The 26,497-nt window shown below is 40.6% G+C and overlaps 1 protein-coding gene across 1 annotated transcript in view; it reads right to left on the bottom strand.

Moving 5' to 3' along the window:
• NBAS (NBAS subunit of NRZ tethering complex) overlaps window positions 1–26,497 on the bottom strand; it is a 319,521-nt gene that overhangs the window by 37,718 nt on the left and 255,306 nt on the right. The window contains exons 45-47 of the mRNA XM_038560813.1: window positions 12,095–12,313; window positions 8,871–9,073; window positions 6,784–6,873 (exon numbers count right to left, since the gene is read on the bottom strand). Coding sequence (XP_038416741.1) covers window positions 6,784–6,873; window positions 8,871–9,073; window positions 12,095–12,313 — 512 coding nt within the window. The remainder of the gene's footprint in view (window positions 1–6,783; window positions 6,874–8,870; window positions 9,074–12,094; window positions 12,314–26,497) is intronic.

Here is a 26,497-nt window from a genome sequence, read left to right on the forward strand (position 1 = left end):
AACACAGAAATAAATGGCAGCTCTGTGGGAAAAGCTAGCCAAGGACATTGCCTAGATACCATCTCCTAAAGATTCCAGCTACAAAATGGTTAACATTTCCACTTCAATCTGAGTTTTTAAAATCCATAGCCACTCTCAAGACTCATCAAAAACACATGCACACACATACACAGAGACAGAGAACAGAAATTTTGATAAAGGGGCAACAAACTGGCAAATCAAGGGGAAGAATATACAAGTATTCTTTTTTCTATCCTTGCAACATTTCTGTGGGTTTGAAATTTTTGAGGTAAATAGGTGGATGAAAAATAACCAGTTATAACTTTTAATGTGAAAAAACATAATGGGAAGAAGGAAAGTTATTCCATTTATATAGTATTTTATGAAGGCAAGGAGAGATTTTATGAGCTTAGGAATAAAAAGAACATTCTTTCAAAACATTTTTACTTTATTATAAAATTATATAAATTGTTTTTAAAAAGTTATAAGACAGATAAAAGAAAAAAATCACTCACAGTTTCACTGCAAAACAGATAGCCATTTTCTACCTTTTCCTCCTTAATGAGGATTTTCTGGGGAGGAGGTTATTATACTGCACAGAGTAACCTACTATACTGTTTTAAAAAAATTAACTACTAAAGGAAACACAGATTCACACAACTGGTTTTGGCCCAAAAGATAAGGAGCCCTATGAAATAGCTCTATTAACAAAGAACAGCAGCAGCAATAACAACAAAAATATGTTCAATAAATGGTTAATTTAAAAAAAAGTGATGTTCTATTGTGTAATGTAGCACAAGAGGATATTCACAAAAGGAATGGAAGAGAAATGTTAGCCAAACAAAAGCAATTACTGAATCAAAGTAAAAAGACAGATAGTGAGAACAATAATAAGCTAATCCTTGGTAAAAGAATTTTCGGATTGTACCTGGCATATTCATACAAAGACAACTCAACCTTGAACTTAAGTGGTTAAGGTTCCTCAAAAGAGATGGTAAGTGCTTTATATAATCATGATGCACTGAAATAAAATTATTATTCTTATTTGGGAACGGGTAAAGGTAAGACTGCATTCCAACAAGACGAACACAGACCACTGTGATTTCTTATAAACATAAATGTCACAGAATGTGAATGTCTGAAGGGAACAGAAGGTCACTTAGTCATATCTTCTATATGGAAGTGACAAACTGGCAGCTGAATTTCTGTGTTGGCTTGTATGGCATATGCCAATGTATCAAGATTCAAAATTTTTACAGGAAATCAAGAATTCCCAGCTCCTCTAATTCCTCCCCCAGTTTTACGGAGATATAACTGACATACAGCACTGTATAAATTTACGGTATAGAGCATAATGACTTGACCTACATGTATAGTGAAATGATTCCACAGTAAGTTTAGCTAACATCCATCAACTTGTTTAGATTTAAAAAAAAAAACAAAAAACAAAAAAAAAAAAAACTTTTCCCTTGTGATCTCTGCACTCATCCTTTTTAAAAGCTGGATAAAAAGGACACACTGGCAATTCTTTCCTTTAGACAAGGCCTGTGTGAGCTCTTGTTCCCCTCCGCCTCCACTACCTTCTACTTCTCCCTAAGCCCAGACCACCTTGCTCATCTGCGTTACTGGCATGGCCTCAGTAGGAAATGAGTGTGTGAACTCTGATGTATAAAATCCTAGGCAAGATTAAGAAGGGAGCTAGGAGGGGAAGCAAGTAAATGTAAGTGAGCGAATAGTGAGAGACCCCAATATCCATGTTTTACGTAGATCCCTCAACGCAAGTAACTGATCCAAACACCACACATGCTTTCCTCACTACCTACAGAGCTGGATGGAGGGGACCGTCCCCTGCGTAGTATCTGCTATTTATTACCTTCCATGAAATAACTGGGGCACACCTGGCCAGGACTAAGAGAACTGCAAATAAAGGAACTCAAAATATGCTAATGGTCTTGCAGTACAGTAAAAAGTGTGACTTTCTGCAAATAATTAACATAATCAAATTCTATCAAAAGAAAAGTTCCTACAAAGAAAATAATTTTGATGTACACAAAATTCTGATCTCAAGTCTTAACTTTTGGCAAATACTAATAATCATCTCTCTGTGGCTGTTGTCAAATGTATGCCAATCCAGGATCTCTTAGGGATTTATCAAAAAGAACCTGGGTACATCTCACTAAAATGAGGAAAAATGACAACTATTATAATAAATATGGCCTGAGGTGGCCCTGAGAAATATTGCAGTAGCAGAGTGGCTTGGCCATCCTAATGGTGACCGTGGCTGTTAGCAGGGCTCAGTACAACAGAACACAATCCTCGTGCACTGTGGGCACTCAGACAACATCTGATGATTTATTTTGCCCCACAGAGCATGAAGACAAAGAAGAAATCAGATTCAATTTGCTTTGGTGGGCTTTTTCTTTTTATTTTTCTGTGCTTTAAAAATACTGTGAAATCCCTAGGCAATACCAAAGAGCTCAATGAAGTCTGAATGATCTGACGCTGTTCAATATACATGAAGCCTTCAGATAGCTGAAGCTGGACTGTGATTAAGTAGCAATTTGCACAAACAAACAAAAACTTCTAAAATACTCAATAGTTTTGAAGGAAATCTTTCTTCCTTTTTGAATAGTGCACAGAATTCCTCATTAATATCTGTTCTGCGTGGATTTATTTCTGTACATCCTTTTGAGAAATCACTAATGGACTGGTTTGCACTGTGTATCATTCCTGTTAGGAGGTGTCTAAAGGTACATGAAGCGGGGGTGGATGGGGGACGTGTAGAAAAGGACATGAGGCCAAAGCATAGGGAAGGAGATGCAAGAGGCGGGAAAGCAGTGGGAAGTGATGCCTGAAGACCTCGCTACTTCAAGTGTAGTCCATGGACTACGCAGCACTCGGGAGCTGATTACAAAAGCAGGATTTCAGGTCCCACCCAGAGCTACTTGAGTAAAATCTGTATTTTAAGAAGACCCCCAGGCAATTCCTGTGCACAGTGGCATTTGTGAAGTGCTACCTTCCTGTCCATTGCAGGCTCTTTAATGTCAGAAGCAGATGAGATCTGGTGAGAGAAAATTCATAGCATGTTCTTATCTGGCTGACCCGGACACACATTATAAAACCTGTCTGGGCATCATTTCCTAATTTGAAATGGAGGTAATAATAACACCATAAGAGGGCTGTTGTGAGGATTAAGTGGGTTGCTGAACAGCCACTTCGAAGATCTCGGCACTAAGTCATATATTCATTACTTTTGTGTTTCTAAATGCATATTTTCTTAGTTCCAGGTTTAACAAGTGTATTATTTTAGAAAATTATTATTTTAGCTATTGAATGTTTTTCAACCCTTTTTTCTTAAGCAATCTAATCAAAACACAGACAGGAAATTTAGGTATTCTTATAATATGTTATAGACATACACAAATCATGGGAGAAAACACACTCATAAAGTTAAATTTATGTGCACAAGCTTCTCAACACTTAATTACCTTAATCTCATCTTTAATCGTACATGGTATAAAAGATTTTTTCCACTACTTCAAATCTTGACAATACTTAACCCTGATGGCTGGAGGCAAGAATGTGGTTACACTAGAAAGGCAGCCTGTCTGTCCACACACGGTACTGGTGACCTGTCTGGGTGCTGTGGTTGTGTGCGGCTGACAGCAGAGGTAGAAGAGGAGGGACGGGGGGCTTTACGAATGGTCAGAAGCTGCAGCTCAAAGGCAGATCATACTTGTACGAATATAAAAAAATCAAAGGAGGAGGCACCTGAGTGACTCAGTTGCTAAGCATCTTGCTTTTGGCTCAGGTCATGATCTAGAGTCCTGGGATGGAGCCTGGGTTGGGCTCCCTGCTCTGCAGGGGAGTCTGCTTCTCCCTCTCTCTCTGCCCCTCCCACCCCTCTGAAACAAAATCTTAGAAAGAAAAAAGTGAAAGGAGGCCATACTGATAATGACATAAACTCTAAAAATTAGGTGCAAAACCAAACACTTGGTGGTAGCCATGAATACACCCACTCAACTTCCTACTTTTCCATGCAGTTTCCCTGCCAGGACCACTATGGGTTGATGGAGGCCTAACCTAAGAGCGTGTCAATGTGTGTGATAGTGGACAATGTGCGCCAAGATAGGGGATTTACTATCCAAACAGATGTCACGGAGGGGAGTGGATGGTGAAGTTTTGAGGTTGGCACTGAGGGAGGCTGGGTATGCCCCCAAAGGTGAAGGTGACACACAGGCCTAGCATGGCCTCCTGGAGGTTAGGTAGTCCTATCAGGTCGTGTAATGAGTGACTGAGAGGGTTACTTTCAAAGGGTCTGAATCCCATGTCATTCCAAAGACCCCACTGGGGGCTACCTGGGAAGGAGAGTGACACCCTTATGGGATCTGCCACACATAGTTTTGGGAAGAGAAATGGAAGCCAAGGATTTAGGTGTAACCATGTTGGATTCAAAAAAGACTTGCCAAAAAAAAAAAAAAAGACTTGCCAGAAATGAAAGTTACGACGTTGACTTTCTTCCTTTTCTTTTTTAAGAAAGAAAGAAAGAAAGAAAGAAAGAAAGAAAGAAAGAAAGAAAGAAAGAAAGAAGCAAAGAAAAGAAGAAGAGAAAGAAAAGAAAAGAAAAGAAAAGAAAGAAAAGAAAAGAAAAGAAAAGAAAAGAAAGAAAAGAAAAGAAAAGAAAAGAAAAGAAAAGAAAAGAAAAGAAAAGAAAAGAAAAGAAAAGAAAAGTTCACTGAAGTTTCTCTGTTAAGAAGACTTTTATGCTGTGTCTCTAGAATAAAAAGTACGATCTTGCTCTGTTTCTCCATTCCCCAATGTCTTCCTCTTTGGAAAACAAAGCTTAAAAAAAAAAAGTCTGTATGTAAGAAACCCAGGTTGGATTCATCTGTATATTTGGCTGGAAATTCACTAAGAATACTACCTTGTAATCTTTTTAAGATGTCTCCACTGGAAGGGGCTTATTGCCTATCCTGATCCTGTCATCCTATGATGCCAGGCTCCAGGTCGGCCTTACCTGAAAGCAGCTGTGCTCTGACAGCAGCTCACTGGGGAGTGGCAGGCAGAGAAGCAACTGATGGGCTCTGACCGGAATGGCAGATGCTGGCCACACCCCTGGAAGGTGGCTCGGGATTCCCCACGCAGTGTCCCTGCCTGCTATGCTACCTGCTGCATCCGCAGTGGTGCAGGCGGCTTCCTCAGCCTGGGGTACCATTTCCCACCTCCTGCTCACAGACGCACATTTCATAGACCAGGACCAATGTCGCCCATGCGAATCCTGCCCTGACTTCCAGGACGATTAAGTGCTCCCTCCTCGCTCTCTGTACTGCACTCACCCCTGGGTAATATGGTAATTAGAGCAACAGGAAGGCTTGGCTCCCCTGCAAGACTGAGCTGCTCCAGTGGGAGGCTACTTCTTCCTCGTATCTAACTCCTCGTGATGCAGCAACAGAGTATGGCCCACAGTAAACACATAGATCATTTCATTTCTCTTTCGAATAAGAGGTGTAATTTAGCTTCCTTACTACTTCAAGACCCCAAAGCAAAGGGGTTTAGAAAAATGGTGCAAGGCACGAGGCTAGGTAGAGGGGCCTCGCTGCAATGCTGTCCCATATTCACCGAGATGGCCAGTCCTAGTTTCCTCCACTCAAGCCTCGGGCACAAAGCAACACACAAAAATACGCTATACAGGCATCTGAGCGCTAAATTATGATTCAGAGCCTGGCTGGGATCCTGGCTCCATGTCCTAGGCCTATGACTCCTGGCAAGGCTTCCTCTAAAAACAGCAACAACATATACAACCATCAGAAATAATCATGAGGAAATCTACAAAGATAAATGGGAAGAGTTACAGTAGCAAGTAAAGAAGACTATTCCGTGTTTACACATTGTGATTGAAGCTGTATAAAAATCTATCTGAAAAAAAAATCTATCTGTACCTGCACAATAACTAGAAGGTAATATGCAAATGAAAACAATTATATTACTGAATGAACTATGGGGCATTTTCAAAAATATTTTTTCATTATTATTATATCATATTTCCCACTTAAAAAAAGAAAACAGGGGTGCCTGGCTGGCTCAGTCGGTAGAGCATGTGACTCGATCTCAGGCTCATGTATTCCAGTCCTACATTGGGTGTAGTGATTATTTTTAAAAAATAAAATAGGTAAGAAAATTGGGGCAAGGCCTTACAGGGATGACATGGATATCAGACATATGAAAGATGTTAAGCTCTGGCAAACACAGAACCACCAACTTGTTGCTGTTCTTCCGATCACTACCACTGCACCCGAATGAAAAATTCTTTCTAAAAATGGCATTAGAGACACACACCTTTCAAGACTTATAAAGCTTGTATACTCATAGTCCTCGGGCAAGACGGACCTAATGCATAGAAAGCTTTCAAAAAAGACGATACATACATTCTAGAAAGTCTGCAGACTTAATCAGTCCAGCTAACCTCCTGAGGTGTGAATCCTTTCTCTCCTAAGGAAGCTCCAAGTAGTTCTCTCCTGGCCTCATGCAGAATGAGTGAGAGGAGACCACACTCTGCCCGGCAAACAAGGCTCTGGAGAGAAGGGAGTGACCGCCAGAGCTGACGGGGCAAGAGGACAGCTGCAGTAACCCCGTGTCCAGATGCAGAGCCTCTCTAGTGACGCGGAAAGTCCTCCGCTCTTCCTTCCAGAATGCCTTGGCAGTTTCATAAACAGTGATGTTAAAGTGATTCAGAGATTCTGAGGAGTGTCACGAGGTGAGATACACACACCATGCTAGGCTTACCCCTTGTCCACGCTGGCATGGACGGCCGCAACAACACCTTCCAGGACCTGGAGGGGGTCCCCCGACCCACCGAGGTCAGCACTACCTCCACTGTGAAGGGAGAGAGAGAGGACTGATTCAGAACAGGGCTCGGCCTCAGAAAGCAGCGTGGTGTTCACGCTCACAAGCACCCTACTGGGTTCTGGCTGGAGAAGCTGCCAACGCATATCCTCTGCGAGCGCTAAGGATAGAGAAGTGAAACCTCTTCTGCCCTGAAGGAGCTCATAATCTAGTATATGCTGGTTTTCCTATCAAGAAAATAAAATCTACTTGCATTACGTCATTTAAAAAACATTCCATGAACATTAGATAGATGAGCTATTTTAAGCATTAAATATATTATCATCTAAATTCTCCAGCTGGATTTAAAAAAAAAATAATAAAACCCAAATATTTACGTGGTACTTACCAGGTCCAAGGCACTGCTGAGTGCTTTACACACATTCTACCATTTAGTTTCGAATAGTCTACAAGATAGGTACTATTATTATGCCCGTTTTACAAATGTGTATGTCTAGGACTTAACTGGATTTTGAAAAAACAACAGGAGAAAAGAAGTTTTAGGTGAGTTTTCTGAATAATTTAAGTGATGTGATTTAAATCAACTGGTGGATTCAGTTCTTTATGTGCCTTTGTTATTTTATACCTACTAAATTTTACTAACTTTCTAAAAAGAAAATGCTATGGATGCTGTCAATAGCAATTTCTTTTCCTTTGAAAAGGTGGTAGCTGAACTCAAGTTCCCTTTCCTCCCACTGCAGAAAGATTTAATTCACATTTATTGAATGTCTTCTGTGTGCTAAGCATAATATTTATTAGGTAAGAACCAAGTCTTTACAAGTGGAACTGGGCACAGGGAAGGAGAGAGAAGTATAATTTATGTCAGAATTTTATAAATGTAAAAATATCACATATTTTAATTATTCATGACAATGTGTAATTTTTAGGAAATAAGCTAAATTCATCAAAGCACTCATTTTTCAAAATGTTTGTTTTGGTGAGGCTCATCTAAATCTTGATTCAAGGAACAGTAATAAGATAGCATAAATCAAAAGATGCAAAATACAACCAACAAGTGTCATCCTCTGAAAGAGGAAAGTGGGTGGCTTTTACAGCCACCACCACCAAAACATAATAGGCTAATAATAGAACAAAGCATTATTAATTTGACATTTGTTATTTCTTAAAAAATGTTATGATATTTTATTTCTCCCTCTCTCTCTTCAGAATTACCAGATACCGCAGATCATTAAGGTGAAAACTGTATGAGGCTGAGGTAATTAAACTGATAAAGGCTCATTTGATTTCAGTTCAGCTGTGGAAAACTGACATGCATTTAATCAAAAAGTTCCTCAAGAGCAATGCAGAATTACAAAGCAGGTTTAAAAGGAGAATACATTAAACACAACCAAATCTTGCGGCCTAATTGCATTATTCACAGAAAGCACTTGATGCCTCATTCTCTTTTGGAGCTTGGCTTTCCCCCTCGTCCCCAATCCTCCCACGAAGACACGGGCACACTGACAGAAAGCCAGCACTTCTCAGTGGTTGGTTCCACGCCATTAACTGCAGGTAAATAAAACTCTAAGACACTTAACAGATGTCTAACTTCTTCAGTATATGATTAACCTTGCTTTGTGTATTTCAAGAAGAGCTTCTGGGCACCATTTTGCAGCCTCTACAAAGAAGTGGAAGTAGAAAAGGCAAGAGCAGAACATCCACCTGGGGTCCCACGATGTCCTGACATGCAGCTACCTCCCTCACAGGCCATTTTGGCCTTTCCCTGGAAGGAGAGGGTCTAGCCGGAAGTTAGCTTTAGGGCATGTTACATATAATACCAGTGGTGAAGTATGTCCGTGGTTCTCCATTCTCAAGGTATCTTAAGACAGAAGACTCAGAAATCTTATGATCATGTTTCACTTTTATAAAGTGCTTCAGTTTATAAAACACTTCTACATACATGGTATTTTTTTCTTCATTACTGTAAAACGAGTGCTACTATTGGCACACTATCACCTCAGGTTCCCAACGAGTCTTCTCTAGCTTACCTCAACGCAGAAATGATCTTCCTTATGGCACCCTGCACCACATCCTTGGGCGAGATGTCGAGAGGGCCCACAGCCACCTGTAGCAGCTGCTGAATCATTCTTAGAGGCAGACCATCTAGACACATGGCCACAGCTTGCTCACGAAGTTTCCCTTCCTCTGATCGGGACAGATCATAGAGGTCACCGTATTTCTGCAGTATTTCCTGCAAAGATATGGCACACAACACCTGAGTTATCAAATAGGAATTCAGTGTGTCTACATGTACACAGTGAAGCATATTAAGAAGATTCTCAAACCGAATATACTAGAACTACAAACTGAAGAAAAGGCAGTGGTTAGGAAGGGCTTGGGCTCCAGAGACATGAGGCTTGAGTACAGACCCTTGCTGTATCACGTATTAGTCTGTAGGCCTTCAGTGTCTGCAAAATGAAGATGAGGACAGAGACTCTAGGGAAGAGGGGATATTGTTAACATTAAATGAGAGAGTGTAAAAGCCTCTAGGACAATGTCAGGCACAAGGTAGAGCTCACTGAAGTATAAGTTTCTCTATTATTATTACTGGGCTGCAACCACATGACAGCTCAGACCTAGGAGTATCAACTGCGCAAACCCAGGTAGTCTAGCGTGTCACCTAATTTAATGGTCCTAAAATCCTGCAAGGAGTTTTACTTAGCTCCATTTTACCAAAAAGTAAATTGGTAAAAACCAAAGATGCAAAGTAACATGGCCAAAGTCACACGGCTAGAAATTAGGGGAAGGAAGATCAGAATCCAAAAGACATCTCCCCACCTCCATGGCACACAGCCTGCCCCTCTTGGGTACTGTCTGTAAAAATGAATATGACAAATAATATATGAAATAGGCCCCAAGCCACTGGTTTTCATCATACCAAAACATGGTCACTAAGTGTTAAGAATGCTTTCCAGGTTCTGTACAGTTTCTCAAGTAATCTTGAATATACCCTCTCGACTTTCAGAACAACCATATAAAATCCAAACAATTGGTCAGTTGATGATATTAAAGAATTCCTGATAATTTTTTACTGTGATCATGTTGTAGTGGTGGTGTTTGCAAGCATCCTTTAGAAACAGACATGGAAGTATTTACAGCCAAAGTAAAAAGATGACCCGGATTTTCTTTAAAATAATCCCCAGGAAGGGGTGAGGGTATGCATGGAATAAGATAGTTCACGTTCTGATAATTGTTGAAGCTGTGAGTCAGGCACATGACCGTTCATTTTACTCTTCTCCTCACTGTGAAATTTCTTTTTTTTTTTTTTTAATATTTTATTATTTATTCATGAGACAGAGAGAGGCAGAGACACAGGCAGAGGGAGAAGCAGGCTCCCTCTGAGAAGCCTAATGGGGACTTGATCCCAGGACCTCAGGATCATGTCCTAAACCAAAGGCAGACACCCAGGTGGCCCGTGAAACTTCTAATAAAATAAAATTGCTGTGAGTTCAAAGTGGCTACTAGTATCCCTCCTGAACAAGAGGAAACTGAGGCACTGTAGAATAAAGGCATCTAGTTTAGACTGCGTTAATCTGGGGCACAGGGAATCTTCTTTCACTGGGTGTATGACTAAAGAGGTTAAAATTATGGCCTGAACTTAAAAGGGACAAATGTATGAGGCTGAAGGTTATTTCCAGTGCTTGCTATGAAAAGTACCCTAACAAAATCAAATGAGGTCCACTCTAGGAACCTGAAGAGTCTACTACACTGGACCTCCATGGTCTGACTGATGGCATTTGCAAGCAGCTACTGGTACCTTTAAATCATAGCCTCATTGAAACAAACAGCTATTTCCATTAATAATCCCCTTGGCCCCATATATGTTATTCTAATCATTCAAAGACAATACTTGTTCCAAGGAGAGGAGTGACAATTCTCCAGATCTGAGCATGGTATATTTAATAAAAAAGATAAGACAAGTCTTTAATTTTTTATACTAATAAGTATAATCACTTTTACTTGAAGAATTCAAATTTTACCCTAGTTCTCATAATTATGGATTATAGCACGGTACATGTCAGAAAGATAAAATCAAGATTGGTAAAGCCAATTTGTTCCCTGCAAAAAGCCTTCTCTATTGCTGTACATCATTTAATGTGATTCATTAGACAGGCTAATAGCACTAAAAAATACAAAATGAAATGAAACTGCTATCAAACTTTTGAATTCTTCCCGTCTTTTCCATGAGGGCTTTGAGTTTATGTGTCTCATACAAATTTTGAAGTCTTCCATTTGTTCATTATCTGAACTGCTCTCCATTGACCCATCTTTCTAGTCAGGAATTGTTCTTTATAAGCCAAGAACACAATTCAATCAACATGTACAGTTTAAGAAAAATAAAAGAGATTAGTGGCCACTTAGAGTTTCATTTACCATCAACATTAAAGGGGTAAATGAAATATTACTTAGATATCTGTACACTGTTTGCACCGATATGAAACCATTTACCGATTGATCTGTCAACGTCTCAGTTATGTGAAAAAATCGCTAAAACTCTCTTGGCTACAACAGCACAGCAGAAAAACTACAAAAGCTACAGAGAAAGGATTTCCTCATGCTGCCCTAACACACTGGGCCTCAACTCTCATCATGGGCAGCGACTCTGGACTCTTCTGAGAATATTTTTTTGAGATATCACGAAGGTCTCAACTGGAAACCAACTAGGAATAATTGTAATAGCCAAAAAAATTGGATCGATAATAAAATTATATTGGAAACACAAAATATTAAGAAAAAAAAACAGGATGAGTGCATCTAATTAAAAAAACCGAAAAACTGTTGAAGCAGGCATGGATGGCTCTTTTGGAATTTTTCTGAAAATTAGGGACAAAAAAAATCAATCATTTTTCAGTTCAGACAGCAAAACAGGCTCACAGACCACTGTCCTGATCATCTTTTCAGAGGAACCCTCCATCCCCCAGGCACCTAACGTGGGTTAAACTCAGGGGCCTTTCCCCCATCCCTCCCGCTTCTTCCCTGCCTGAGATCAATCCTGATCAGTGGCCTTAAATCCTTTTCAAAGAACTGATAACTGAATTGATAATCAAGAGGTAATGAAAAAGCTAAAGGATAAAGGATTGAGGACCATTTTCAAAGACATCTGAAAGACTGAAAACCCGAGCAAAACCACTACTGTGGCTTTAAAGGAAAAACGAAAGCATGTACTATGTTATGTGAGTGAGTGGGCACAGAGAAGTTTTTACTTCATTACCTGCTCACTGTTCTTCAGAGAAACAAGGAAACTGTGGCTGAGGGTTTCCAGGTGAGCAAGTGATTTCTCCAGATGACTCTGGGCATCTCCATAGGTAACTTTAGAGTCACTCGCTTCTTGAATGTCATCTTCTGAATTTCTTTTCCGTGGCTTCTCAATAAAATGTTTGACCATCTGAATAGCCTTCCTGGTCATCTCTTTCCGTGCTTCCACAGACAGCTTCAACACAAAAAGGAATTGAACAACAGTGAGACAAACCATATGATCAGAGATGGCATATTTAATAAGGTATTAGCGAGGCAGAGAGAACAAAAGTGAGATGTTAACATACAACTTTAACACATGAAGAGGAGTTTTGTTATATTAGTTTTTCTTCTGTGAGGAAAACCACCACAATGAGGAGCCATATGCACTATTAAATTAGTAAATAATGATTTTTTTCATGCTAATACACAAAAGTAGTGGGTGGCATGATGAAACTAGCATTCAAGTAGATTACTGGTTACAGTGCAAAAAGGAGGAGTCATTTCTACAACCACAATTCCAAGTATTGATCATTTATTATATGGAAATAATTAAAAAGAAGAAAATAGTACAGGCATGAAGATTTTAACTGGAATAAGACTATAAAACTTCAAAAGCAATCGAATTGCCTAATAATAAAAGAAATGGTAACTAACTTATGATAAATTACTAGATAGAACATTATATAGTCATTAAACTTAGAATTATTAAAAGAGCATAGCAATTTGGAAAGTGCTTATCATAAAATGTTAAATTTTAGGAATCAGAAATCATAAAACTATGCCATATTTATATTAAAATCCAAACTAAACCTGTGTGTATGACTGAACACGAACACACACACACACACACACACACACTACTGTTCTGTTAACATGCTGGGATTATGAGCAATTTTGTTCTCAACTTTTCAAGTGTTCTATAATGATGTCGTATTCACTCACTCACCAAGTATTCATTGAATTCTTTTTTTTTTTTTTACAATTGAATTCTGATATGTGACAGTCATTTTGTTAGGGGTTATATTTTCCTAATATTATTAAACATTTGAGCTTACCTGGCCTCAAGTCTAAACATAACCCCTCTTGATGGAGGCATCACACACTGGGGAGCCATGCCGGGCCTTGTTAGGAACTGCTGATTTGTGCTGCCTTGGATCCTAGATTTATTAGCCTCATGTCAATGACTCAAGTACATTTTTGTTGTACTATAGCCCTAGAAGGACTTTGTGTTGATTTAAATAAATAAAATAAAAACAGATAAAGAGTCCTAGGGCAAAATCTTATCTTTACTATCATTTCTTAAAGTCACTTAACCGTGTGTCTCTGGTTATTCTAAAAAGTACCACAGCTGCTAAAACATGGCATCAGTGACCACACCAGGAGGCAGGTTGGTCCAGACCTCCCATTTCCCACCAGCTCCCCCCACCAAGTCACTCTACATAGAATTCATGCTATGATAGTGCAAACAGCTGACATTTTCTTCAACCCCTACAGGTATGGGTAAAAAATAACCTTAGGAAGGTACTATTTCCACTCAACAGTAACTCAGTGTGTGCTTTGCAAATGCAGCTTCCACTAAGTTTTATAGCCAGATTTCTACCTCCAAGTACTCATGGAATAGGACAAAGTCAGAAGCTACCACGGACCAGCAAGTACCAGTTATATTCTCCTCCTCCCTCACATACACTGTGAACTCTTTTCTGTGGTGGAAAAACAAGACAACAGAACTCATGTATAGTTAGTTCAACAGCCCTCCTTACTTCTCCCATCATGTGGATGAGCCCCAGGGAGGTTCTGAGATATGTTGGGGTTCCTTGAGTGAGTGATAAGTAAAATCCAGAAGCCAGGTGCCTTGGTTATGGAGCTGGTGCTCCCCTCTCACTGCATGTCACACAGCTTCCACTTTGCCACGTCTACCTCCGTACAGGCTCTGATAGAGCATGTGATGAGTACACGTTGAAGGCTCGACAGAAGTGGAGACAAACAAGAACTTGGCATAGTGAATCCTTCCTTTCCACTCACTCTTGTTTCCTCAAGAAACACAGGCTTGGGGAATATCTGGAGATACCAGCTGGCCAAATGTCTATTCTCTCAGCCTATCAATGGGCGTGGAAGACTTTCAACCACAGACTGGCAAGACAGTAAGGACAAGGCAGGCAGGTCACATGTGCAGGAAACAGCATCCTGGGAGAAACAAGTGGTCTCTGTGCCACTTGTGATCTAGATGTGATCTTTGTTGTCCAAGGTTTAACCTGCCATTGTCAACCACTCCTGAAGTAGTTGGCAAGTAGGAAGAGCACTCACCTCAGAAAACCTGTGTTTAATTTTCAGTACTTGGTGACTAAACAACTTGACAATGTGCTTCAAGCCTTTGTTTCTTCTGGGAAAATGTGAAAAATGTCATCTACCATACAATGTCATATTGAGAATTTAAATGAGATAATATATAAAACAATCAGCACAATGCCTTACCCATCATAAGTCCTCAATAAACAGAAGATGAATTTTCATTCAGCTAACTGATACAATATAAGTTTCTTTTTTATATCTTCCTAATAAACTTGCCATGTGATCCCTTCTAGAAAAACCTTTTCGTGAGCTCCAAAAATTCCTTGGTATGGCACTCCAGAACGTTCATACACTAGCTCCAAGCTAACCATCTAGTCTTAAATAGAAATGTAGCCTCCACTCTAAGCTCTGTACACATAAATTTGTCATCATTCCCTGCTGTCATTAGGTATCTTGTCTCAGTAAAATACTCTCTCTTTTCTTCCTTGCAAGGTACATTCCTACTCATGTTTCAATACCAAGACACGCACAAGTCATCCTGGACTCATCCGTTTCTTCAGCCTCCACAGCCAGCAGAGGTCATCTGTCCCAAAAGCCAAGTTCATCATCCACTTGGCTTATAAACAAGTAGACTCTAGCTGCCCAGCACTATTGAGTCTAGGCTTCACACTGATATCTGTGGTTGCCTAGAACCTGCTATGGAATGGCCATACAATGGTCAGTAGAGGCAAGTGAACTTTCTGGGGGTTTAAATTATTTGACCTCATCACCAGTGTCATCAGAAAGGGTCCCCCCCCTTACTATTTTTAATGATATTTTAAAATAACTAAATAACCCAACAGTTACCAAGAATATAGAGTGTAAAGAAACACAACTCTAAGTTATTTTTCCTGCAGGAGCTGGGGCCTGTGTAAGGGGCAGAATGATATTATGGTAACAGATGTAAGGACTGAGCATTTTGCTTCTTTGGACACTTAAGCTTTTCACTGTTTATTAAAAACAGGTTTATCACTGAAAGACTATAGAGTGAGATTAAGAAATAGACATTTTGGGGTGCTTAGGTGGCTCAGTTGGTTAAGTGTGAGACTTGGGCAGCCCCGGTGGCCCAGAGGTTTAACGCCACCTGCAGCCCAGGGCGTGATCCTTGAGTCCCACACCAGGCTTCCTGCGTGGAGCCTCATTCTCTCTCTGCCTCTCTCTCTCTCTCTCTCTCTCTCTCTCTGCCTCTCATGAATAAATAAATAAAATCTTTAAAAAAAAAAAAGTGTGAGACTCTTGATCTCAGCTCAGGTTTTGATCTCAGGGTCATGAGTTCAAACACCGCATCAGGCTCCATGATGGGTGTAGAACCCATTTAAAAAAAAATACAGGGAAACCAAGTGGGGGAAAATTAGAGAGGCAGATAAACCATGAGAGACTCCTAACTCTGGGAAACAAAGAAAGGGTTGTGGAAGGGGAGTTGGGTGGGGGGATGGGGTGACTGGGTGAGGGGCACTAAGGAGGGCACTTGATGAGATGAGCACTGGGAGTTATACTATATGTTGGCAAACTGAATCTAAATAAAAAAATTTAAGAATTAAAAAAATGTTAAAATACAAGTTTCATTTCACACTGAATAAACCTAATAGACCTATTTTCCTTAAACTCTTCCAGGATAGAGAAAAGTAGTAAGAGGAAAAAAATTTGACAAAATCAGAGTGAAAAATTGCAATTTCTTCACTAGCTCGAGTAGCCACAAAGTACTTTTATTCTTAACCTTCTATTTTGAAGCCCATGGCATTAACACATCATTCACATATGTATTTCTATAATAAGCAATCAAAGATTTTGTAAAACTATTCCCTGACAGCAATTAGTAACTTTTTTTTTAATGTGGATTTTGTAAAATAAAGTTAAGTGACTAAATTATTCTAGCACTCCATAAGTGTGTATTGAGCATCTGTTTTGTAGGCCCTCTGGAAAAATGAGAGAGAACATGAGCCAGGCTCAAAGAAATCATATTTAGGATAGGAGATAAGAAGGTGGGAAGGGGGAGAAACGGAGGAGTCATCCCTGACAGCTGTGAATCCTACTGGGTCTACCTTTGAAATATATCCAGACTCTACCCAATTTCCACCACATTCATGGCCACCACCCAATTCCAAGCCATACTGCCCCTCTCGTATGGCAGTGGTTCTAAATGGTCTCCCGATTGGCAGACAGCACAGAGCTCACCAAACACAAGCATTCCATGGGCCCCACTGCATATGCCAATCCCATTGCAGCTAGCATGAGCCACATTCCAGCCAATGAAAGCTGAGCAGAGGACACCTGTTTCTTTTCTGAGCCAAGGCAATGATATAACCCACATGCATCATTTTCCAGCCTCCATTCTTTCCCAGCCATGGCAGTCGAGGAGGATGCAAGGCCCAGATGGCATCAATACAAGATGGTAGAGCTTCCCTCAGCCTGAATGCTAAGTGACTTTGTGGTAGACAACCCTTCACAGGCTCTTCCTGGAGCATGAAGGAATATTAACCTTTGTTGTGTTGAGCCACTGTGATCCTGGAGCTAAGTGGGTAGTCCAGCACTCCCCAGTAGCAAAGTGGTATTTTAGACACATAAATCTTATCATGTCACTCCTCTGCTCAAATCTATTTAATAGCTTCCCAATTCACCAAGAGTAAAACTCAGCCTTCAAGGCCCTAGGAAGCCCACCATGGTTTGTTCTTCCAAACAAACCCCACCTGACCTGTCTAATCCTACTTTCTCTCTTTTTCTACCCTCTCACTCCACTCCAGACAGACTCACTTCCATGCAGTCCCTCTGCTTGAGATGTTCTCCAGGTATCCTCATGGCTCGTCCCTGAGGACTTGGCACAAGTGTCACCTCATCAGAGGCCTCGACTGACTGTAAAAGCTAGCCCTCCCTCCACCCTTAACCCATCTCTCTCTCTCTCCCTCTCTCTCCTTATCCTGTATTAGCTTTTCCCCAGAACTGACAAATTTTGTTTCCACGTGCTGACAGTCACTGTTGTATTCCCAGAACCCCAAACCCAGAATGTGGCTCGTACATAACCACCACCCAATCTGTTGAAATGTGTAAGTGAATGAATGGATGAATGACAACATTTAAAAGGCAGAAGAGCAGAGGCAGAGTTGCAGAGGTGGGAAAGCCGGTGCTCCATGGTATATGTGTAACCATCAGGAAGCACTGCAGGTCAGAAAGAGCAGAGGTCTAAAAGGACTCAGTAGAAAATGCGCTGGCCTTACAAACTACTTTGTTGGGTCAGTTGATTTTGCCATCCTTTAAAAAGATGTAAAAGCCAATCAGAACTAAAGGCTATAAACAAAAACTGGCAGGAGGCTGAATCTGAATCTGACCTGTAGGCCATAGCTGGGTGACCCCCTAACCTACAGTATTAAAAAGCTATCACTGGAAAGAAGAACTGAGAATAAACTGTAAGTGACCTTGAGTACCAGGCTAGTTACAGAACCTGAAGTATAGGAATTAGAAGCCGCTGAAGGCAACCCGTACATACTGAGGATTACAATAACAGAAAGATGCCTTATTCAGTTCCCATTTAAAAAGACATGTCGAAGAACCTTTTTTGAAGAAAAATATGAAACTGAGCAAAAAAATGTCATTCTTTCTCAAGCCTTGCTTCATCTGTCTTCATCTCTGGACTCAGTTCAGAGTCCACAGGTCTGGAAGCATCCCTGACATCATCTCCTCCCCAGGTCATAAACCACTTTTAGGCCTTCCTATAGTGCTCTGTTCTTACCAGTGTCAAAGAACATACCACACTCCATTCAAATTGTCTGCTCACCTGTACATCTCCTTGACTAACAGGGAGATCCTTCAGGTGGCAACTGTGTCTGTTAAACTCTCTGTATTCCTAGCACCTCAATAATGTCAGGTACATCGGAGACAAACAGAAAACAGCTGTTCAATCTCACAACTCCGATCAACATACAGGGTAACGGGGGAAGCTTTAAAAGGGCATTGAAATGGCATGTTCTCAGCGCATGCCTAGAAACCTACGGTCCAGACTGTGCCAGAAGACTCCAATTTACCATTGACTCTGCAGCATCCTGTTCCTGGGAGAAGGCCTTTGGAGATTAAAACTGCAAAAGGATATTTAAAGGACTCAAAACAAACAAACCAGGACCAGACATATGCCATCAGGACAATGATCAGAAACTGCACAGAAGAGGCGCAAGGACATTAAGCTAGTGATTGCTTTGAGTGTATTCATTTGATATACATCCTGTGAATACATGATGAACATTTGCCTTGGGCTGGGTGCTGGCAATACAGACAAATTAGATCAGGTCCCTGCCCCTGGGCATGTGAAAGGCTAATGAGAAATACAGAAAGAGATAAAGAACATTAAAAAGAGGCAGGATTATTATCAAAAAGCAATAAGGTAAAGAGGAGATACTGTCGAGGCCTCAAGAAGGGGAGCTATGGGGGCACCTGGGTGGCTCATTGGTTGAGCCTCTGCCTTCAGCTGAGGTCATGATCTCAGGGTCCTGGGATCAGGCCCTGCATTGGGCTCCCTGCTCAGCGGGGGTTCTGCTTCTCCCTCTCCTGTGATCTCTCTCATTCTCACTCTCATATAAATAAATAAAAATCTTTAGTAGTAGAAGAAAAAGAAGAAGAAGAATGAGGAGGAGGAGGAGGAGGAGGAGGAGGAGGAAAAAGAAGAGGAGGAAGAAGGGGAAGAAGAGGAAGGAGAGGAGAAGGAGAAGAAGAGAGCTATGTCCCAGCTGAAGGTGAGCAGCTGGGAGGCTGGGAAACATGTGCTACAGGCGGCCACTCTTGAAGTGAATCCTCAGCAGTGAGGAGGCATGAAGATAGAAAAAGCATCCCAAGAGCCACCAGGTCAAAGGAGCAAGTGGGGAACCTGAGAGTCAATTGGCTTGACCAGAATATGAGCACAAGTAAAGGTCCATCAGGGAATGAGGAAGAAGAACCAGGCAGCGGTGACAACACAGATGGCCTGTCTGCCAGGCTGGTGGGACGGTGCTTTATCATGGTGACTGGGAAGGAAGGGGTGAATGCACGGAACATGAGCAGAAGTTGGCACAATCAGTACTATCGTTTTCAGGTAATGGCTTGATGCAAAATTCACTAAGACAACTTTCCTCATCTGCATGTTCCTTCAGGCTGATCAATTTTACAAAGCAGATATATATTTTTAAATTTTATTTTACAGAAAGAGAGAGAGGGAGGGAGGGAGGGAGGACATGCTTGCAAGTAGAGGGAGTTGGCAGAATGAGAGGGAAACAGAGAATCACCCATCTCTCCCTCCTGCTTTTCAACCACAAATATTTCCCCACTTACCAAATGCTAGCCCTGGTCTTGGCACAGGAGATACAAAGGTAAATTAAAGCATGATCTCTATGTGGGAAAAATATAGATCATACTGGGAAACCAAACACAAAAATAAGCACTTATAAAACGTAACCAGTATAAATGAATTATGTGGTGGGTGCACCAAGAAAAAATATCTTAGCAAGGCAAGAAAGCTTTTACAAAGGAGCTAACACCTGAACCACGACTTGGCGGATGTGCAAGAATTCATGTGGACAAGGTGGGCGGGGTGGATTTTGGGCAGAGACAGCAGCATGGGGACTTAAAAAAGGCTTTTTATAAAAGAGAAATGTTCTGTGCCTGTGACTCTAGAACATCTGAGGGCTAGAATACCCTCCTCTGCAAACCCGCAGCTCACCACCTCGGAGAATCTCGGGGGTGGGCGGGTGGAGGAATGGGTTCAGAACAGCAGCTAACAGTGCATTTGGGAAAAGAGGAAGAAGTGTTTTTGAAAAAGATCAAACAATCCCAGGAGTTTGATGCCCCATGGCTCCCCCTCAATCCCCTTGCCATGAAAAGCTAGACACCTCCTCCTCCAGTCTCACTCCCATGCCAGACCCAGACAGCCACTGTTCTAGGGGCAAGGAGAAGACCATGGTGGCAGGAGCAGAAACTCTCTGTGCTGGGGCAGGAGGCTGTCCCACAGGGGAAGAGATACAAAGGAGGGCTGGGGTGACCAAGGGTGCCATAGTGAGGCTCTTACACATTCTCCCTTAGGTCAGTGGGCTTCAACTGAGGAATGTGCCCCAGCAGCACACAAAGTTTTTTGAAGGGTTCACCAGTACAGAGAGTTTCTAAATCTTCACCTTCTCTAAATCTTCTGTCCTAAAACTGATCTTGAGAATAATTCTGGAGGTCAAGGTGTCAAATCTATTTTCTTTCTCAGCTCCCCCTTCACATAGGCCTTCTCCACTTATATAAGACAGACATGCATCACCTTCTTCCTGAATCGGACTCTGTTACATCCTTCTGGTTTCTAAAAAGTTCCAGAACACACAACAAGGGAGACTGAAAATACTGGTGTGTGACAGGACTCCAACTAGAAAATTCATTTTTCTTTGCATGTCACAAGGTTTCTGGTTCTTGTGCTTTCTACAAAATTTATGAAAGATCTAATTGAGTTGTCGGTTGATAAATCATCAAAAATCATTTTTAACAATAGACCATGATGTGAGTTTTAGCTGTTGAAAAGGGCAAAGACCTGAGTGGCACTGCTAGGACAAAACTCCCTCCCCAACCACTATGAACAAGGTTTTTAAATATTCATATCTATAAAAATGTAAAGTGGAAAGAACTAATGTTGAATGCAATTTCAATCTAGCAAGAAGTAACACTCATTGAAGGGCACATAAACTAATTAAAAAGCAATGTTTAAAGCTCTGCACATCTCATTAAGAGGTACATTTTATTTTTTTAATATTTTTTATTATTTATTTATTCATAGAGACAGAAAGAGAGAGGAAGAGACACAGGCAGAGGGAGAAGCAGGCATCATACAGAGAGCCTGACGTGGGACTCGACCCAGGGTCTTCAGGATCACACCCTGGGCTGCAGGTGGCGCTAAATCGCTGCGCCACCGGGGCTGCCCAAGAGGTACATTTTAAATATAATTTTAATTTTATCATTCTTATTTATCAAAAGTTAACACACCTATGTTGTTCTGATCAAACGCATGACTAAAACAATAATTCAGTACAGAATAATTTCTCTAAATAGTAGAGCTCTACGGTCACAAGAAAAAATTTAAATGTTAATTTGTTTGTATTTATTAGTTGTATTATTTCTGATACAGAAAAATGACTTTTAAGCATAAAAACACTACACTGTGCTACAATTACATGCAAGTAAACTATAGAAACTCCTGGCCCAAAGACAACTCTGCTCGTTTGCTCACTGACTCCCAAACTAACAGACATGACCAGACTCTAGGGGGACGTCTAGCAGCTTAAGGCTAGGTCTCTAGGATGACCAGTGTCTCTAAAGATTGCTTCCTGAGAAAGCTCAAAACTGCCAGTAGAATTTACTGTTTGTTCTAGCCAAAACCCAGGGAGAGACCAGCAGGCCATTATAAATCCTTTCTCTGCCTCTTTGAGATGTAAATGTGCTACCAAGCAGCACTGTCCCCTTGAGACCCTGGAAGTATCTCTTTGAAATGCAGACACTCAGGGAGATTGCCCTAGTTCCCCATCCTGTGGGAGGGTAAAGCACTCAATCCAACTTGCACAACTATCTTCGGTCAAAAAGACATAAGAAGGTGGGGTTTCTCTTCCAGGTCAGTGTCACTTGGCAGACGCAGAGGATGGCCCAGTCCTGTGCCCCAAGCCAGACCCCGACCCGGCAGGGCCTCTCCTGTAGCACACCTCAGCACTCAAAGTCTCCTGCCTTTTGTTTCAGAGGAGTTGAACTCAATTAATGTACACTGTCCTCCCTGCTGTGGCAGTTATCACTAAATAAAATCTGTCTTTATCGACTTTAACTGGTGCCCTGCTTTATTTTTCTTGGACTAAAGAAACAGTACAAATCATTTGAGAGAAAGGAAAGATGCAGCCTTCCTAACCGCTAAAGATGTGCTTGTTTTGGATTTTTTAAAGGGACAGAGGTGATTATCAAGTCGCTATTTACTGTGGATTACCCTGGGGACAAAGAGAGCTCTGTAACAGTTTTACATTAGTGTCAACATTTAAAATATAGAGAATCACATCATCCTTTGTACCTGTTTAAAATAAGATTTAAAAAATCTTACATATCAAGGACTATGGTCTGAATGTTTGTGTCCCCTCCCAATTCATATGCTGAAATCCAATCCCCCCACAAAAGCGATGGCCTTTGGGAAGTACTTAGGTCAGGAGAGTGGAGCCCCTGTTACACGGATTAGCACCTTCAAAGCAGACTCAGAGAGCGCCTCCTGTCCCTTCACTACATAAGGACATGGGGAGGAAGTACCAACCATGGACCAGGAGAAGGGCCAGAATTCAACTCTGCTGGTACCTTTATCTTGAACACTGTTCCCCTAAAGTATGATTTTTAGACCACCTGCATTGAAATAACTGAGCACTATTTCAAAAATGAGAATTCCTGCACCCTTGTTAGACTCCCGACTGCATGTGAGGTTAGGGAAGTCACTGGTATTGGTGGAAAGAAACCCCTGTCTTTTGCAAAAGCTTCCCTTGGTTAATTCTAAGAGCAATGGAAGCATGTGAACCATCACTGCAAGCTCTGGGGGCTTGAAACTTCCGAAGGACCCCGTGAACTGGCTGACAGTGAGTGGGATCCAGAAGCATGTGGCTCCTGGAACAGCAGCTCAAGGGAAGTAAGGAGGTCACTGAAAGAGTCCAGACAGATTGTGGGGTAGGGAAGGGGGAGACGAAAGAAGGCGGCAGTTCTGAATTTAGGTGATAACAGAGTGTGTGTGTGTGTGTGTGTGTGTGTGTGTGTGTGTGTAACTAAAAGACACCGATATGCTGTCCTGGGCTAGCTGCCTGAGCATCACTTCCCCTGATATATGTAGTCAGGAACCTAATCAGCAGACCCAGCAGTTTCTAAACCTTTTTGTCCAAGACCCAGGGTAAGAAGCACACTGCATAGCCAAACTCAGTATCAGCACCTATGTATGTATGAATATACTAAGAACAAACAAAAGTTCCTCAACAATACAACTACTGTGGTGAGATGCATACTGATGGTTTCTGATGTTAATCTACAGTCTAGTCTTTTTGGTTTGTTTTTAATGTCGGTCACAACACTTAATTACAGGACTCACTAATGGAGTATATAACTCAGTCTGTAAAACACCTGCAAATCTGCTCCAATGATAACAGGATGACTTGCAGGGGGGTCAGCAAACGTCAAGGCTACAAACAAGGTATCAAACTGTCTAAGTTAGATTTAATTGACTTCATTAAAGAAATTATTTTTTTATCAATCGCATATTTTTATCAATTGCATACCACTAATTTCTATATGGATACTCAATGCTGCATATATGTCTTATTTGTGTGTCTGCTTTCCTTATTAGATTATGAGATCCATCAGAACAGGACCCATATCTTATTCATTTTTTATTCTCAGTACTTAGCATGTAAGCACTGTTTCTGTTTATATTTTTATATATGTTTATATTTTTATATATATTTATATATAAAATATATATTTATTTTTATATTTTTGTTTGTTTTGTTTATATTTTTGTGTTTATATTTTTATATATATGTTTATATTTTTTAAGATTTATTTATTTATCTTAAAGAGTAGGGGGCACTTGGGTGGCTCACTCGGTTAAGTGTCTGCTTCAGCTCAGGTCATGATCCCAGAGTCCTGGGATTGAGCTCTGCACTGGGCTCCCTGCTCAGCAGAGAGTCTGCTTCTCTCTCTCCCTCTATCCCTTCCCCCTCCCCTCCTGCTCATGTTCTCTCTCTCAAATAAATAAAATCTTTTAAAAAAAAGAGAGAGAAAGAGTGTGTGTGTGTGGAGGGAGGGGCAGAGGGAGAGGGAGAGAGAGAATCTGAAGCAGACTCCCTGCTGAGTGCAGAGGCCACTGTCTCTGATGTGGGATTCGATCTCACCACCGTGAGATCACAATCTGAGCCAAAACCAAGAGCAGGATGTTTAACCAACCGCGCCATTCAGGCCCCTTTAAGCACTGCTTTTAACTTATAAAATATTATGAAATAGTATCTTAAATATTATGCACAGAAAATGAAAATTTAGAAGTCATAAAAATTTTGCTTTAATATAGCTAATTAGATATTCAACCACAAAAATAAGAATGCATGGTTTGTCACCTTCAATTATATACTTAACAGAAAATCGATGTTTTAACTTTGTTTTTTGCTTTAATTATCAATTGCTTATATAATAAAAATGAATGATGCAGGACAGAAGCCACTTTATCTCTGCCTTTTGCCTTGTAGAATAACCACAGAAATACTATTATTCTTCAGCAAGTGTGAATGGTCCTATCTTTTTTACTATTTGCTTTTGGCAGTGACATAAGCTAATCATTCCTAAGTTTTTCAATAGCTAGAAGGTCACCTTTATCTTAATAGAGAAAGGCATAAAGAATGTTAGAAATGAGATGAAATATTACTGCAATCAGTAATGAATACTACCATCCATTGCTGTTGTGCATATATAGGTTTTAACAGGATCTGAAGTACTCATTCACATTTTCCATTTAAAAATCTTTTCCAAAAAAATAAAATAAAAAATAAAAATAAAAAAATAAAAATCTTTTCCTATCATATGCATCCATGGGAATCACAATACAAATTGTAATTAAAATCATTTTTTAAAAAAGATTTTATTTATTTATTCATGATAGTCACAGAGAGAGAGAGAGAGAGAGGCAGAGACATAGGCAGAGGGAGAAGCAGGCTCCATGCAGGGAGCCCGATGTGGGATTCAATCCCGGGTCTCCAGGATGGCGTCCTGGGCCAAAGGAAGGCGCCAAACCGCTGCGCCACCCAGGGATCCCTAAAATCATTTTAAGTAGAGCCATTCAACTTATATCTAAACCAAATGTAAATTTAAAAATCCAGATCCCAACATTTAAAACTACATAGGGTCATTCAAAATCAAAACTGTTTGCTAGAGTTTTGAAATTGGACTAAAATATTTTTTTTAAATGTTTTAACCTTGTAAGAATAAAACAGAAAGAGCAATAAAGAAGGGGAATTGACCAATACTTGAGTATCTACTTGCACCAAGATCTTTATATATGTTATTTTATTTAATCCTCACCATAGTTACTCATGTTCCAGATATTGCAGGGATCTTCCTTATATCCACTCAATATCAGGTATGCCAAGAGCTGACTGCATCTGTGGAGGACCCACTCAGTGCTGCTCTGGGACTTTTTTTTGTTGTTGTTAATTCAAAAGATTTTATGAGATACAGTCTAATGACCGTATGAAAAAAAAAAAAATCAAAGCCCACATTTGGTTTACTTAATAAGGAAACAATGATTTAGATGCTGCACATAAATGACTCCTAGGATGAGAAGAGCAGTGTGCTCCCAGTGGGCCACAAACAGCCTTTCCATATAAAATCTAAGGAGGTTCTCAAGAGTCTAAAGCACTGTGGTCAGGGTGGCGATCAATACCTGTCCATAATAATGATCTGTGTAGTGGGGTTCTCAAGAAACATTACACTCAATCATCCAAAATATCTTCATCCAGGTTGATGTCTGTTGTGTCAATATCTTCTAATTCCAAATTATCCAGATCTACTTCCAGTTCGAGAACTAGATCATTCAGCAGATCTCACTCGTCTCACCACAGTGATTATTAGTTCAGGCAAATCCAGATCAAAGCCAGTCAGTATCTGACAGACCAGGGCCACAGGGATGGGTTCCGGGGTGATCTTATCAGCAGAAAACTTAGAATTTCTGTGGGAAACTTTCTCACACTATCTGGTTGGATGTAAATTAGGAAGCAATGCAGCCCCAGTTACTTCCAGCCATCACACTGAATAAAGCAAAGAACGCTATGATAAAGTTTAACATCATAAGAATCATAAGACAGCAGTGAAGAGAGATGGAAAGAAATTGGCTCCTTGATGACCACTTGCTGCTGGATCAGCCAACCCTGAAGTGAGGCCCACCTGTGGACCTTTCCGTTCATTAGCAGTAAATTTTCTGGTCAATTAAGCCAATTTAATTGGACTTTTTTTACTTGTGTCTAAAAACATTCTGAAATTAATCTGTATTTACATAGTTGTGATGATTGTTCCC

Source organism: Canis lupus, chromosome 17 (genome assembly GCF_011100685.1).
Source record: "Canis lupus familiaris isolate Mischka breed German Shepherd chromosome 17, alternate assembly UU_Cfam_GSD_1.0, whole genome shotgun sequence".
Lineage (NCBI taxonomy): Eukaryota > Metazoa > Chordata > Mammalia > Carnivora > Canidae > Canis > Canis lupus.